Source organism: Lepisma saccharinum, chromosome 6 (assembly GCF_977018435.1).
Source record: "Lepisma saccharinum chromosome 6, izLepSacc3.1, whole genome shotgun sequence".
Classification (NCBI taxonomy): Eukaryota; Metazoa; Arthropoda; class Insecta; order Zygentoma; family Lepismatidae; genus Lepisma; species Lepisma saccharinum.
In genome coordinates, this window is record NC_139234.1 from 27,149,670 (window position 1) to 27,165,894 (window position 16,225).

Genomic DNA, 16,225 nt, shown 5'->3' on the forward strand with positions numbered 1-16,225 from the left:
GCAATTTTTCTTCCGTTAATGAAAATTTATTAGTACTTGGATGTCTGTTAAATTCTGTATTTCAAGAGGGAGAATTACTACCTCCTTAAACTTAGAAGTGAATATTTGTATCAACACTTACGTTAGGTAACGGACTATTGTTTGTTTGTTTTAGATGACTTGATTGATTTGATTGCTTTCTTTTGGATCTGAAGGAGGTAGGGAGAGATGGTCCTCTCAGTTGTCAAAGGGGAGAGTGTTGTTGATTGTAATTTTCTCTTTTTTGTTAATTGTTAACTTTCACCATCTGGGGCTGGAGATGGCGAAACCTTTTTTATATACTTAGTAAGATGTGTAAAGAAGTATTCATGGATGTTTCATGTAAAATGTTAATATACATTAATATTTATTATAATAATTATTATTATTGTTCACCTTGATTTTTTTAAAGAAAACTGGAATAACGCATAAATTTTATTCACTAATTTATGCTGTATTAATTACTTTCGTTTTACTTGCAGAAGTTGGGTAACAGTTACAGAGGATGGGTATCAAATGAAGAGGAGTTGTCCATACTGCTATCTTTGTACAAGGAATCGACACAGACTAACTGGGGGACCAGGCAGTGCCCAGGCTCAAATGTAGAAAGCTCCCGTCTAATGTGGAGATCACAGTATGTTCCTTTTGATGGGATACCATTTCTTAATGAGGGTAAGGGCAGGCCATTCTTTTTATCATTATTTTCTGCATTTTGCTCTTAGGTTATTTTCGTTACACTTGAAGTGTAAATTGAATCTGTTTAAAAATGTACTTATTGTGGTTTGTATCTTATTCGTTACATATTTTGACACATGTGGACAAGTCTTTGTCAAGAGCAAAAAATTAATTTTAGTTGACATTCTTGAATTTCTCATTTCAGGTAAACGTGCAGTTGTAATGGAGTGTCAGTATGGACCAAGAAGAAAATACACCACTTTGAAAACTGCTTCCGATTTCAGCTGCCCTGCAAGGTAAACTAGCTACTGTCCACCTCATCCCAAACATGTTTTGTGAGACTCACTTTTTTGTCGTCGTCATATTCCTGAAATCACTTTATGATAAGCCATGCTTTGTGGTAACGGTTATTATCATACTGGAATAAGCCATTTCTTGAAAGGTACACTGTAGCCACAAGTGAAGTGGGTCAATGCCAATGTTGTGGTAAGCTTTGAAATATCCAGACAGCATTTAAGCGGACTTAGGGACATAATGCATGTCACGAAATACTCTGCCTCTGTTTTTATTAGCTTCACATTGGTTTTTGACAGTTTTCAAACATTTGAAAATTTCTGATACCAAGATGTCAAATGAAACTTATGATTAACTATTTAATTTCCAAACAGCACATTTATTGTTTTTTATAACAATGAATATAAAATAAAACCTGCAAAGTTTTATTTATGTATTTAGAATTTGTGATGAATTTGATTCTATTAAAAATGATATCTATTTCTGTATTCTGGTAGCTACATATTGGAAACTCAGAATATTTTAGAGTAAGATTGTAGTAGATTTACGTGGTGAAGTCGCAGTGTTAACAAGGGATATGCATATTTCTTTTCTGACAGAAGTGTAAAAATATTAGAATACACACTGTTATCTTCATTGTTAGAGATACTCCAATAACTTATAACTACAGGGTGGCGACAGACCTGGAAAACCTGGAAAACCGGGAAAAGTCAGGGAATTTGAGGTGTCAAAAAAAGTCAGGGAAATGTCAGGGAATATCGTCTTCATTGACTTCAAACACTCTTTGACGAAAATTGTTATAACTCTGGCACTATGGGAGCAATCTACTTCGGATAAGTTTTGTTTTGCAGCTAAAACATCATAGCATGCAACCGTGCACAATTCATATCGCCGAACAGAGGAAGGGGGTTTGGGGGGCACGACCCCCGAATTTCAATGAAAAAAACATAAAAATCTGGAGTTTGCCCCCAATTCTCCCGCTATTTGGGAAGAAGGCGCGAACTTTAATATTCTTTTTAAAGAATGGACATTTCTCAAGAGAATGAAACATATTTCATGTTGTTGCGTGCCATACAAGTTGAATAATAAGCCAAAGTGTGATTTTTTAACGAAAAATAGGTAATTTGCATTTTTGGAGGAAAATTGTTCTAACTCGGGCACTATGGGAGAAATCTACTTCGGATAAGTTTTGTTTTGCAGCTACAACATCAGCGCATGCAACCGTGCACAATTCAGATCGCCGAACCGAGAAAGGGGGTTTGGGGGGCGCGACCCCCGAATTTCAATGAAAAAAACATAAAAATCTGGAGTTTGCCCCCTCTTCTCCCGCTATTTGGGAAGAAGGCGCGAACTTTAGTATTCTTTTTAAAGAATGGACATTTCTCAAGAGAATGAGACATGTTTCATGTTCTTGGGTGTCGTACAAGTTGAATAATAAGCCAAAATGTGATTTCTTTTTTTTTTTTACGAAAAATAGGTAATTAGCATTTATGGAGGAAAATTGTTATAACTCGGGCACTATGGGAGTAATCTACTTCGGATAAGTTTTATTTTTCAGCTAGAACATCATAGCATACAACCGTGTACAATTAAGATCGCCGAACCGAGGAAGGGGGGTTTGGGGGCGTGACCACCGATTTTCAATGAAAAAAACGAACAAAAATCTGGAGTTTGCCCCCCCTCTTCTCTCGCTATTTTCGGGAGACGGCGAAAACCTTAGTATTCTCTTCAAAGAATGGACGATTCCAAAGAGATATAAACTTGTTTCATGTTCCTGGGTGCCATACAAGTTGAATAATGAGCCAAAATGTGAAACTATTCGGAAATGTGTCATGGATATCTTGCGGAGAGGGGGGGGGGGAGGTTGGTCATCAATATGAATTTACCCAGGCTTGCTCTAGACCTGTGTCAGAGTTTCAACCCAAACAGAAGAGTATGAGGGTCCAAAAAGCACATTCATTTCGTAATCAGCACCATGATACCATATGGTTTCATCGGGCCAGAACGACCTTACCATATACCATAGCTATAATATCATCGGGGGAGTAAAGGTTAAGCCTCTAAATATTACGTGGAAAATGCATTGAATTATAATTTTTTCTTGTCCGTATGGGAGTAGTAAGGAGACAGAACTGTCAACAGATGGAGGGGATGGGAGTGGGTGGCGCAGTCCGATAGTTGTCGGACGTCGTAGTAAGGCATTTTGTTGGGCAAACTGAAGGAACATGGAAACAAATAGGTTCCATTGATACATACGAATTTTATCGAATATCGCCACCCGACAAAGTATCTCACTACAACATGTAACAAAAATTGCATGCATGGGACTCTTTATGATTTTTGTTCGATGTCTTTGGACTACAACATCCAACAAAAATCGTATGCATAAACAAGAAGAGCTTTAGACTAAAAATTTGCTGCTGGAATTTTATTACTCTTCTGGCTCACTTCACCTTATTTAATGTAGCAGTGTTTACAAAGGTTTTCCTTCATCATCCTGACGTATTACTGGTTTCACACAAGTTAACATACGTTTACAATCACATTGCACTATTCTTAGATATCAAGAAGAATCCAACAAAACTGGATATAGGCTATATTGAATACTATCACGAAAAAGTGAAACATAAATCTGCATTGGTGAACGTTATAAAAATTGGCAAGTGCATGCTCCCAACCTCAAATTTACTGCAACACTAGTATTGCAGTGAAATTAACACCATTCTCTGTCCTGTCTGATTAAACTCGTGAGAGATGGTCATTAATCTCTCACCGAGTAAGGTTAATGTCCAATATAATGAAATAAAATACTAATTTCTGCCAGCCCTGCTAAATGTTCACTTTCCATCTACTGATTTATACGAGGGGTGCCCAGAAAGTAACTTCCGATTGATTTTTCGCAAACGCCAAAACCGTGAAAAATGGTAATTGCTGCGAAGTTATGTTTAGGAATGTGCAGTGATGTCTGGACACATTTTTCGCCCTTTCTAAATATCGAAATAATGCAAATTTGGCATAAAATGTGAATTGTTGGCGTTTTTAGCGATTTTTTTAAAAGAAATGACCTAAAACAACGAAAAATTCCATGAAATCCAACATTCTTGTCTTTTTTAGGCCATGTTTGTGTACATAAAACATGCAAGTTTTCCAACATTTTACTCAAGAGTAAACTATAGAGTTATACGTACATGGAATATTTTCGACAGGCACATTAAATCATGTATTTCCCACGATTTTTTCAACTTTATCAAAACCATTTGCATCACAGAGCAAAGTGGCAGGGTTCTAACAGGAGATCGAGTGCATATTTACCATCACACGAGAGCCACATTTTCGTATTTGTCGCACGACATATGTTTTGAATTACCAAGCTAAGTGCGCACCATCGGCATTTGTCGAGCGAGTAATAATGGAACTCAGTCGTTAGGGCGTCTGACTACTATGCAAGAGACCCGGGGTCGATCCCCTACGGGGGAGAACCGGGATGTTTTCCACCTATTCAAACTGCTCTGGCACCCACCCAGCATCATATGAAGCTGGTACCTTGAGGAAACTTTGAGGGATCAAGGTAGCTAGGAGCGTGGTGCTGATCACATCACCCCCACCTTTAGCCGTGATCATGAAAGTGTGGGGCCCTAACTCCACACCCTTATGCACCTTCATGGAAAACTTCAGGGGAGCACTTTACTTTTACTTCCTCAAAAATCTGTTCCAACATATCAAACTGTCACGAAAATACCTAGACCATGTGATCTAGAATTTAAAATAATCGTTTAAAAGCACAATGGAGTATTAAGTTTCGGTATATTTGGCAGATAAATGTTCTAAAACAAAAACGCGAATTTTGGGAAACGTAATACTGACAAGTCAAAAAAAGATAATGCCAATTTTTGGTGCCATAATATATCGGTATCTGTCACGTGAGATTGATTGATTTTAATTTGCGTTGCCACTTATGGTCATTATGCACCCTTCAGTATATACGGGGAAAATTCCATTATCTAAAATCCTTACCTTAAATTTAAAAAAAGGGTTATGGAAAATAACTTTCCCAAAAGAACTTTCAAGATACCAAACTCTCACGAAGAGGCGTAAGCCATGTGACTTACAATTTGAAGCAGTAGTTTAAAAACACCATGAGGGAATAATTTCAGATATTTGCCAGAAAATGCGCTAAAATGAAAATGTGAATTTTGAGAAAAATAACACCGTATAGTAAAAAATAAAAAATAAGAAAATACACCAATTTGAAAAAAAAAAATATCAAGGTCCCTACCGATTAGGCATAAATAAAACATGAATATCAGTTGTACGTAATTTATTGCATTAGTAACAGTGAGTCTTAACCTAATTTTCAGCATAATCACCACCATTATTCTGGCATTTGTCGTAGCAAGGCACTAAATTTTGTATGCCCATGGTGTATGTGTCTGACAGCAAAGACTGGAACTATCTCTACCGCAGTGTAGCTGTCAAATCCTTTCCCTGCCTGAAACCTCTTCAGTTAAACAAAGAGATGAAAGTCAGTACATTCAAGGCCAGTGCTGTACAGGGAGTGGTCCAAGATCTCTCACCTGAAGTGATGCAAAGGGCCCGTGGGTACTCAGCTGTATGGGGTTGTGCACATTCGATTGGCCTTCCGTGAATTGTCTGCACCATCGTCTGACCATACTATCACTCACACCTCACACAATTGCCTGTGGCTCTGTGCCAAATTCTGAGTGTGCATTGTAGGCTAGGCTCGGTGGGAGACTGTATGACAGCTGCAATCTTTAACCTAGAACTGTCCTAAAACGGCTGCATTGCAACTGTACCAGATTACAGCTACATGCCACTTCTTCCTGCCTGCATGGGTGTGTGTCTATCTCTGACCACCAGTGCTGCGTATAGGCACCATTGGAGCTTTTTCAGGATGCCCCTCGTATATATGAACTTTCAGAAGCTTTTATTATTAGAGTGTTCCTGTTTTAATGTATGTTTAGCTAAATCAGGTACCTATACAATGCAATTCTATAAATTCCTTGCGTTAAATTTATAATACCTACATACCCTTTTCGGCAGCATTAAAGGTATAACTGCATGTTGTCAGTTTCACAGTACTTCACTTGGATATACTGTACTGAAGCAGAAATCCCATTGATAATCTAAGGAAATATGACACTTTATTTTGTTCGATTCAGTTGTTTCACTTATATGCAAGAGTTAAGTTGTTTGCTTTACAGAGAAGAGAGCTTCATGCATTGAGAAATAGGCCTCCCCCATGGCGCAGTAGTAGCGTCATTGCCTTGTAATGAAGGGGTCCCAGGTTCGATACCCGGTGGAAGCACAAGTGGTTCGGATCCCACTTTAAACTGTAGGTCCAGTCCCGATTAGCCTTACTGTGCATAAAGTGGACTTAAAACACCAACTGAACGCGAATGCATTGAGAAATGAGTCCGCACTCATGGTTCTTGCAAGCAGAGGGTTCCAAACCTCAGTGGAAATTTCAACATATAATACCGAGAATGTATAAGGAGACTGATAAATTAGAAATTGTATTTCTTAATAGATCAATCTTCACTCTTATCTCATTTAGTCGCAACTTTAAAAATAATCAAGTATTTTACTTTAAACTTACTGCGTATGACAAAATTCCGTAATCCTTCCCTAGCTTGTGAATTGTAATAATTTTCCAAATTCACTATTTTGCAGTTTGAATTCAAATCATAGAGAATAGAGAAATTGAGTCAATTTCATAGAAGATAATATTGGTACTTAACAAAACCATACGTGGATCTGTATGAGGTTATTATTTCTATTTGCAAAAACATCGATTTAGTTTAGTTTGTAATTGTCATGGAAAAATGTAAATTTTGTCCTGGAAAACCTGGAAAAGTCAGGGAATTTCATTTCTGCTTGTTTGTAGCCACTCAGAACTATAGGGTCAATCCATACTGAATGGTCCAGCACTCGTTACTTGACTGTTTTATAAAGAGTCATATTTTTGTTGTTGTAACACTATGCAAGGGTAGTTCAAAACAGGCATTATTTTTCTAAAACTTGACTTTGTTTAAAAATGCTGGCCATTTTTGTTTCATGATTTGCAGCATTTTTGGCCTTTGCTGACAGGTGAGATATTTATGATAATTACGCAGTTGCAGAAAATTTCCCAGAACCTTAAAGAAAAGTGTAATATGGGGACCCTCCTTGCAATGTTCATTTTAAGCATAGATTTTTGTATCAGACACCATGTTACGCAACCATCCATATCACATTGGTGAAAGCTATGAATGTGCGTAGAGTGGAAGTATTTAGTTTGCATAATAAGTGTAGATTTATTTACCATTACATTGTTACTTTATATACACCACTTTGAATCCATATACAGTATAGTCAGATTTTGTACAGAAGTTTTCATCTTGTCTTTACCACAAATAAATGTGTATGTCTATACTCCCTACTAAAATTATTAAGCACTTGATGTGTGGTAACAAAATCTAAGCACATCTATAAAGAAAATAAATAATTTTCTTTGATTTTAAATCAGCACTTACGTTTACTGGACTGGAATTTGCTTTTACCTATTGTTTGAGGTAATATAGTATGCTGTAACATTGTTTTGCAGAATCTATATCAAGAAAGTAAAGAAGTTCCCAAAGTACAGGGTCCTATTGTCATCAGGGAAGAAAGTTAGAGATGAAATGGCTCAAGCCTTCATTGCTGTGAAAGCCAGTGGTTACCAGGGAGGAGAAGAGAGGTCAGTTTCTTTTAGTTGTAATTTCTTAGTTTGCTTTTTTGATCAAGAGATTTGCTTGCAGTTCATTTCTTTGATGCAATTATCATACCTCCTATCCTCTTTTTCAAGCATGAATTCTAGAATTATATTTGTCTTACAGTTGTAGAAAGGAAAAATCGTACACCAACTGCCATTAACATCGTAAAAATATACAGAGTATATTATCTAGAGATGTAGTTTTTTTTAAATATATCCGAATTTTCAAACCCACCTTGGGTCTTCATCAGGGAAGGGAAGAGGATTAAATGCACATGGGGTAGAACAAGGTAAAAGTTAAGAATAAAAATTACATTATACTTGATGACAGATGACTGTGGTACGAGGGTCACTATTTATATTTTGAGCCTAACAATGAAAAAACAGGAATTTGGCATTGAAAACTGCTTTATTGTTTTTCGAACTATTCTCCTTTATGGTCAATACACTTTTGCATTCGTTCGAACCTTTTGTCAAAGCAGTTTTTCCAATCTTCTTGAGACACCTCCATAATATGGTTTTTGAACGCATCAACGGCATCTTCTGCCGACGAAAATCGTTGTCCACGCAATTTATTCTTGACATTCGGGAACAAGAAGAAGTCATTGGGTGCCAAATCAGGACTGTACGGCAGATGACCCATCAATTCGATTTTTTGACTGTTCATAAAGTCGGTTGTTAGACGAGATGTGGGACAGCTGGCATTGTCTTGATGAAGAATGATCCGACGGCATTTGTTTGTTTTCCGTACTTGACCGAAGACCTCTGGCAAACAAATTGTTGTGTACCATTCAGAGTTGACCGTTCTACGTTCCTCTAAAGGCACACTTGTCACATAACCAGTTTTCCCGAAAAAACAGGCAACCATTTGTTTCGATGTGCTCGAGCGCAAACAACTTTTGTTGGATTGGGTTCATCTTGAAACACCCGTACAGTCGACTGCTGTTTTCTTGAACAGCAACTGATTTTGGACGACCTTCGCGAATCTCGTCGGTGAGCGAATGGCGGCCATGATTAAATTCGTTATACCAACGTTTCACAGTGGCAAAGGATGGGGCTTCATCGCCAAATGTGGAAGTAAGTTGATCGATGCACTCTTGTCTTGAATGAAGCTTCCCAGACTTTCAAATCTATGTTTCCCATCACTTTTTTTAAAAACCTTCTCTTTTTAATCAAATGCTTCTCTTCGATGATGTGATTTCCGCATTTCTCTTTTCCTTTAGTTTTCTTGTGACTTGTTTCTTGATTTGGTTTATTGTGTTCTTGTGACTTGAGAGAAGTAGCACACTCTTGAAATGTTCTCCTGAAATGTCACAAAGAAAAACTGTGTTTTTATGCTTGTAATAACTGTAGACTACAAGAGAAATAATTCTACAATGCAAGCAATGCGTAAACTAACTAACTCCCTAGCCTTCTTAAACCCGAAGGTTCATGGCTGCAGCAACACAGGCCTTCCATCTTTCCCTATCTTGAGCAAGATCTATATACTCTTTTCCATCCCTACCGATTTCCCTTAGGTCCATCTCAACGTTGTCCCTCCATCTTCGTCTTGGCCTTCCTACAGGTCTCTTACCATCAGGTTTCCCAACAAGAATCCTGTAAACTCCTCTTTCCTCTCCCATTCGTGCCACATGGCCTGCCCACCTAAGTCTTCTTGATTTAATTATTCTAATAATATCTGGACATGAATACAAATTATGTAGTTCTAAATTATGTAACCTTCTCCACTCACCTGTCTCCTCATCCCTTTTAGGTCCAAAGATTTTCCTAAGGATCTTATTTTCAAATACTCTCAATTTATGTTCCTCTTTCAATGTAAGGGACCAAGTTTCACATCCATATAATACTACAGGCAAAATTACTGTTTTGTATATTTTAACTTTTAGTTTCTTAGATATTAAACGAGAAGACAAAAGTGTATGAAGAGAGAAATAACATGCATTTCCTGAATTAAGCCTACTTTTTATTTCCTCTTTAATATAATTTTCATTTGTTAATATTACTCCTAAGTATTTGAATTTGGAAACTGGTTCAAACGAGTTGTTATCAATAATTAGATTTTGATTATTACCTAACACCTGGTTTCGGCCTGTAAGCATATATTTAGTTTTCTCTTTGTTAACTTCCAAACCTATCTCTTAAACAGTTTTGAAAAATATTTTAGCATTATTCTTAATTGTATTCACATCATCCCCCAGTAAGTCTACATCATTTGCATATGCTAACAACTGAGTCACACCATTTAATTTTAGTCCTTCTTTAGTTTCTTTTACCTTCTTAACAGCATATTCTAAGGCAAAATTAAAGAGCAATGGAGATAATGCATCTCCTTGTTTTAACCCATCATGAATTGTAAATTTGTCAGACATATTAATACCCACACGAATTTTACTTTTCTGTTTCACTGGTGCATATTTTTATCATACTAACAAGCTTCTTAGGTATTCCAAACTCTACTAATATATTATATAATTTATCTCTTTTGACCGAATCATATGCTTTTTTGAAATCAATGAATAGCTGATGGACATTTTGATTATATTCCCACTTTTTTTTAAGTGTCTGTCTGATGTGAAAAATTTGATCTGTAGTTGATCTGTTACGTTTAAATCCACATTGATAATCACTAGGGGCATGCATATTTCGTTTATGACGAAAACACGAAATATTTTATTGGGTGCCTAGAAGTTATTTTCATTATTTTTCTAAACACGTGTGTATGTTTTTCAGCCATTTTTATTCGCGAAATAACGCGAAATGAACGGGAAAACGCGAAATGAAACGTTTTACACGAAATTAATAGTTTATTAACGAAATATTGTTTTTTAATAAAAAATCGCATGTTTTTCGTGTTAAAACTATTATTTTTGCTTCCGCCATTTTGTCTTTTCTTCGTTCTCTAAGAAGAGTTTAAGATGCCAACTCTCATTGGTCCAAATCTTGAGTGCACTGGATAATGTGGTCCATTATGATTGGCCCTCATACACGACGCCACTCCAAGAAACCTCGAACCATTCTCCTCACCCCCTCTCGTTCATTTCATTCATAATCTTGCGAGTAGCGTGAATGTGTTGTTATTGTTCTGCGAGATTTGGTAGCGTAAGAAAATACCATGCCGAAAGCCGTGACTGTGTTTGATCGGGAGCGTGAATTTGCTCATGAAGGCTTTTATATTTTTGATAAAGTAAAACGGATAATGGTGTGCAAATTTTGTAATGTTCGAATTGACTGGAAACGTAAAGATTCGTGCATAAAACATATTCGTGAAAGTGCCTCACATGTGAAAAACAAGAAGACTGCGAACAAGAGCGTTTCACCAACAAAGCGACAAGTATCTCTTGGAGAATTGGCACATAATGCGAAACAAATTAAGAAGGACAAAGAAGACTTCATTATGTCGACAGTGAATGCCTTCGTTCACGCAAATATTCCTTTGGAAAAGCTCGATGACCCTGGATTACGCACGTGGATGAATCGATACATCACTGGTGAGTACAAGCTTTCGTGTCCATTTATTTACTTAATCGTAATCATTCCTGATTCTTATTGGATATTGTGTCTCGTGAAGTAAAATATATTTAGGAGAATCCATATTTCGTATTTGATGGAATCACGAAATATTTTATTTGGAGTGTTTTTTTTTCCATGAAGAAACGAATGCAAATTTAAAATTACTCGTTAGCATGAAGAAAAATAAAATGTAGTAAGGTGGAAGATCGATGTATTTAGCCGCAAAAAGATCTTACGATATGCATTTTGTATATTACGATGTAGTAGAAAGTGTTACGATCAGCAGCAAAAATACAAGAAGTCATGTGCGCACTAAGTTTAAACTTTGTTACCAATTGTAGGATGTGCTATTTTTATTTTTTTTAAAAAAGGCTTGTTTTCTTCGCCTAACATACATATCATAGCATGACGTCATTCCCGCGGGTTCCTACGATCAGTTTTTCTGATGTTGCAGCGTCACAAAAAGCATGGGTTTTCTGATTTTTCCACAATTTTGTCACCTCGGAGAACATTTTGTTCATTTAAAATGTTCTTCAAATATATCGCGATTTGTAATAACAAAATGCATTTATCTTTTTATTATGCGTTGTCAATCATTTTCATTTGAAGGAAAACTACGCATCATGAATAACGTCTTTCATGCAGCTTGATGCGATCGAATTTTCTGATTGTGTCACAAAGCAGCATGGTTTTACGGATTTCCCGTTAATTTTTCATAAAAGCTTTTTTTAACATGTGACTTCATGTATTTTAGCTTCGTAATAACGTATCTCTGATTTCTTTATTGTTTGTCAGTCCTGTTTATTTGAAGGTACTTGTCACGGTAAGAATAAATTGTAAAAAAGGTAAAGTGCTCCCCTGTGCATAGCACCACGCCATGAAGGCGTATAGGGGGTGTGGGGGTAACGCCCCACACTTTCTTGATCCGGTCGTGAGTGGGGGTGATGTGATCAGCATCACGCCCCTGACCGCCTTTACCCCCCAGGGTTTCCCCCAGGTACCCATGTTATTCGACGCTGGGTAGGCGCCGGGGCCGCTTCCACCGTTAGAAAAGTTCCCGGATTTGAACCGGCCGGGGATCGAACCCGCGACCTTTAGCATGGTAGTCAGACGCGTTACCGACTGAGCCACCGCGGCCAACCAACCAAGAATAAATTGTAAATATACAAAATTTTCCTTGTTTGAGTTTTGTTTTAAGCCCACTTTGTGCACAGATGGGCTAATCGGAACTGGTTTTTAGTGGTATCCAAACCACTATGTGACTCCAGTAAATATATGAGAGTGGAAAATTATTTTGTTCTTTACTTCGTTCCTTTTGTGCATTTTTCATTCGTGTCCAATGGGGGTTGGTGGGGGTTATAACCCCCTTTGGCACGAATGAGAACATCAAATGCAGGAAAAGATGGCAAAATGAGGGCTGACTACTAAAAAAATGGGTACTACTTTACTATAGCAGAGACACCTATCAATGATTTATTTTGCAATTTTTTACATTGCTAATGTACTCTTCTGCATTGCGGAACATTTCTTTAGGTGAAATAATGAATTTATAACGAAAATAATGTCTATTTCTTACATTAACGAGTACTTACTGTTGTTCCTTATTTTCCACAAACCATCCAGAGGTTGCCCCAAAAATCGTTTGACGTTAGCCCAAAAATTCACAATAGCCCCACGAACCATCACGGGGACGAGGTATGCCTACTAGGTTAGGTTAGGCCTGTTAGGTTCGGTTCCATTAGCACTCCTTTCGTTCAATTTAGCATATACGGACAACATCGTAGCCGCAGCAGCAATACCGCATCGGAAATAGATTTTCGTAGAAAACCACATGCATTCGCATTAAAATAGATCAAAACTACATTCCCGAACATCAACAACGCTACAGAAAATGATTTGCGTAAGTACTTTCTCCTGTCAATTTGAAGAAATCCGTCTCCGGTATAGTAAAGTGTTACCGAAAGATAAACTCCACATGTGCGATTGCAACATCATTGCTTCATTTGGTACATTCTGAGATTAGAAAAATAAACCACACATGTGCGATTGCATTATCATTCCTTTTTTTTTAATGTATTCTAAGATTAGAGAGGATGAGGAACGGAGGGAAGTGATGTGAAGAAATTCCAGCCATGGTTTATTGTGAAAATTGGATCCACAGTTATAATTATTAAGAAAGAATAACTATTGCATACTAATAATGTAAGCAAATTTTATTCCAAATTTATTACTATCATAATTGCTACAATGCATTTATCTAAAGATGGTAACTTTTTCCTTAAAGTGACAAATAATTTTTTAGAAAAAATTCCTCATTGATGCCTTAACAAGTAACAGCAAGTTAATTGTAGAGAGCAATTTAATGGATGTCAGTTGAAAATGTTTAAATTTTCTTCAATCAGGTCAGGATGCCCCCCCCCCCCCCATTCCTTAAGCTGCACTGGTTCTTGCAAATGGAATTTAGAATTGCAAAATAATTGGTAACAGTTTCATAGATCGGAGACACATTAAAATCGGATTTTTTGTGTTTTTCATGGTTCGTACTTACCAATTGTGTATTGCGGAACATAGTTCAAGGTGCCATTATGCTTTTTACAGGAAACAATCTCAATTTTTTACATTCTGAGTGCTTTTTTTATTCCTTTCTTCGCTTCCGGAAAACACAATATGGTGGGCACATCTTAACTCATGTTGTGGCTATGGAGTGTTTCAACCTTCTGCATCAAAAATTACCTACTGTCATGTTCGTCACCAGTGGAAATTATACATTATGCACGGGTAGCTGACGTATAGCCCCATGAACCATACACGAATAGCCCCACAAACCATTATGCACGGTAGCTGACCGATAGCCCCACGGACCATTTTTGATAAGGTTAGGTTTGGTTATGTTAGGCAAGCATAGTAAAAAAAAAGGGGGGGGTTGAAACACTGACAGGGGCTTATGTCATCAAACGTACGCAGCATCCGGTTGTCGTAAGGCAAGCAAATGAAAGCAATGGCGATTTTGCGTTTGTGAGATATTTCTCTTGAAAAATACATCATTTTCCGGTCAAATATATTCCACGATTAGGGAAAATACCTCAACGAACGTTGTAAACCTTGGAGAAACTCATTTCCGTAAGTAGTTCCTTGTGTAAAATTGAAGAAATATGTCTCCGATGTATGAAACTGTTACCAAGTAATTTCTGTATTGTTGAAAATGCAAATTCCAACCACTTTTTGCAGTAAATCTGTTGTATGCTAGTAATCACTTGTACATCGAAAAATTCCTCCCTACTTTCACAAAGTAAATTACCTGTCCCTAAAATGTAATGAAAAATATAAGAAATCTTTGGTTTTTTAATTATTTTACTATGGACGTTTATATATTTGAACAATTTTTCAACCTTTTTAGAACAAAAATGCAAAATCATCAAATACTTCACTACATAATTATTATTACATCTTTGCAAGAAGTTCCATTCTTCAGTAATGTAAAAAAAGAGAATTTTCTTAGTGGCTATGCAGCTTTGCAAAATAGCGTTAAAGATGTACAGGCAGGGCACAATGTGGAAACAATAGACATCCTGAAGGCACTTACGGATGATCATCCAGAATTTGCTTTTGCCTCCATAAGGGCCATTTGGGTACCTGTCTCCAATGTCGATTGCGAACGTGCATTTTCTGCATATGGGTGTGTACATTCAGATAGGCGGACAACTTTGAAGCCAGAAAACCTGGAGCTTTTCACATCACTTTATTTCACCCAAGATCTCCATTAGGATCAACAATTTTATTGTGAGCAATATATACATGTTTTTTCCCTGTCAAAGATGCTTTTTTTGTAACTATTAATGTGGACAAATTTTATTCTGGAGAATGATTATTTTTCTTTTGTTAAATAATTTGAATGATTTTATATATTACCACAAGTTATTTTGTGAATAATGAATGAATTTTTTTTACATCAAGGAGGCTCTCGTATACCTGTTAGCCATACTTTTACTTTGTAATAAATGTAGTGTTTCTTAAATATAAAGAAATTTTCTTTATGTAACTGTTAATGTGGACAAATTTTATGGTGAATAATAAATATTATATTTTTTTAGACAAATAAACTTTGCATGGACAATTTCATTTTGAATAATATATTCTGTACTTTTTTTTTTTAATCTGGGAAGTTTTAATAACTAACGCTTAGCATCTGCAATTCTGATATGTAACTCTGAGCATGACCAATTTCATTTTGAATATTAAATGAAGTTATTTTGGTAAGTGTCGTATGGGCACAACGTATTTATTTATTTTTACAGGCGAAACTACTTACGGAAATGAGTTTCTGTAGCATGTTGAAGGTCCGTGGAGGTGTTTTCTTTCGTCGTGGAATCTGTGTTACTGGGAATTCATGTGTTTTTCAAGAAAAATATGTCTCAGACGCACAATAGATGTTCCTCTTATTTGCTTCCTCTATGTGTACCGGTTGGTGCGTACGTTTCATGATGTAACTCCCTGTCAGTGTTTCCAACCATGCCATTGTTTTCGTTGTTTTGGAACAAGTTTTTTAAATTATGTTCACCTTAACTATGCTTGCCTAACAACCTAACCTAACTGGAAATGGTTCGTGGGGCTATCCGTGAATGGTTTCTGGGGTAGCCCCACATACCATTCGCGGATAGCTCCACGAACTATTTCCAGTGAGGTTGGGTTAGGTTAGGCAAGCATAGTTAAAATTGAAAAAAAAATCCGTCCATAGTAAGTAATTTTCAGTGAAGAAGGTTGGAAACACTGCATACCCACTGATGATGCACAATGCATCTCAGGCAGAGCACGCCATATTGTGTGTTACGGAAGCGAAGAAAGCAAGAACAATAATTACTGTTAATGTGATAAATGCAAAAGGCGACCTTCAAGAATCTTTCGCAATGCAGGATATGTAAGTAGGAATGTTAACAATGCCAAAATAAACGAGTGAGAGGTGTTTTGCCCATACAATAC

General features: G+C 36.8%; 1 protein-coding gene across 4 annotated transcripts in view; it reads left to right on the plus strand.

The window, feature by feature from the left end:
• LOC145989281 (calcium-responsive transcription factor-like) overlaps positions 1 to 16,225 on the plus strand; it is a 62,373-nt gene that overhangs the window by 14,301 nt on the left and 31,847 nt on the right. For all 4 annotated transcript variants that reach the window (XM_083124609.1, XM_083124608.1, XM_083124610.1 and 1 more), the window contains 3 exons: positions 501 to 690; positions 899 to 989; positions 7,592 to 7,723. In XM_083124609.1, the coding sequence (XP_082980735.1) occupies positions 501 to 690; positions 899 to 989; positions 7,592 to 7,723 (413 nt within the window). The remainder of the gene's footprint in view (positions 1 to 500; positions 691 to 898; positions 990 to 7,591; positions 7,724 to 16,225) is intronic.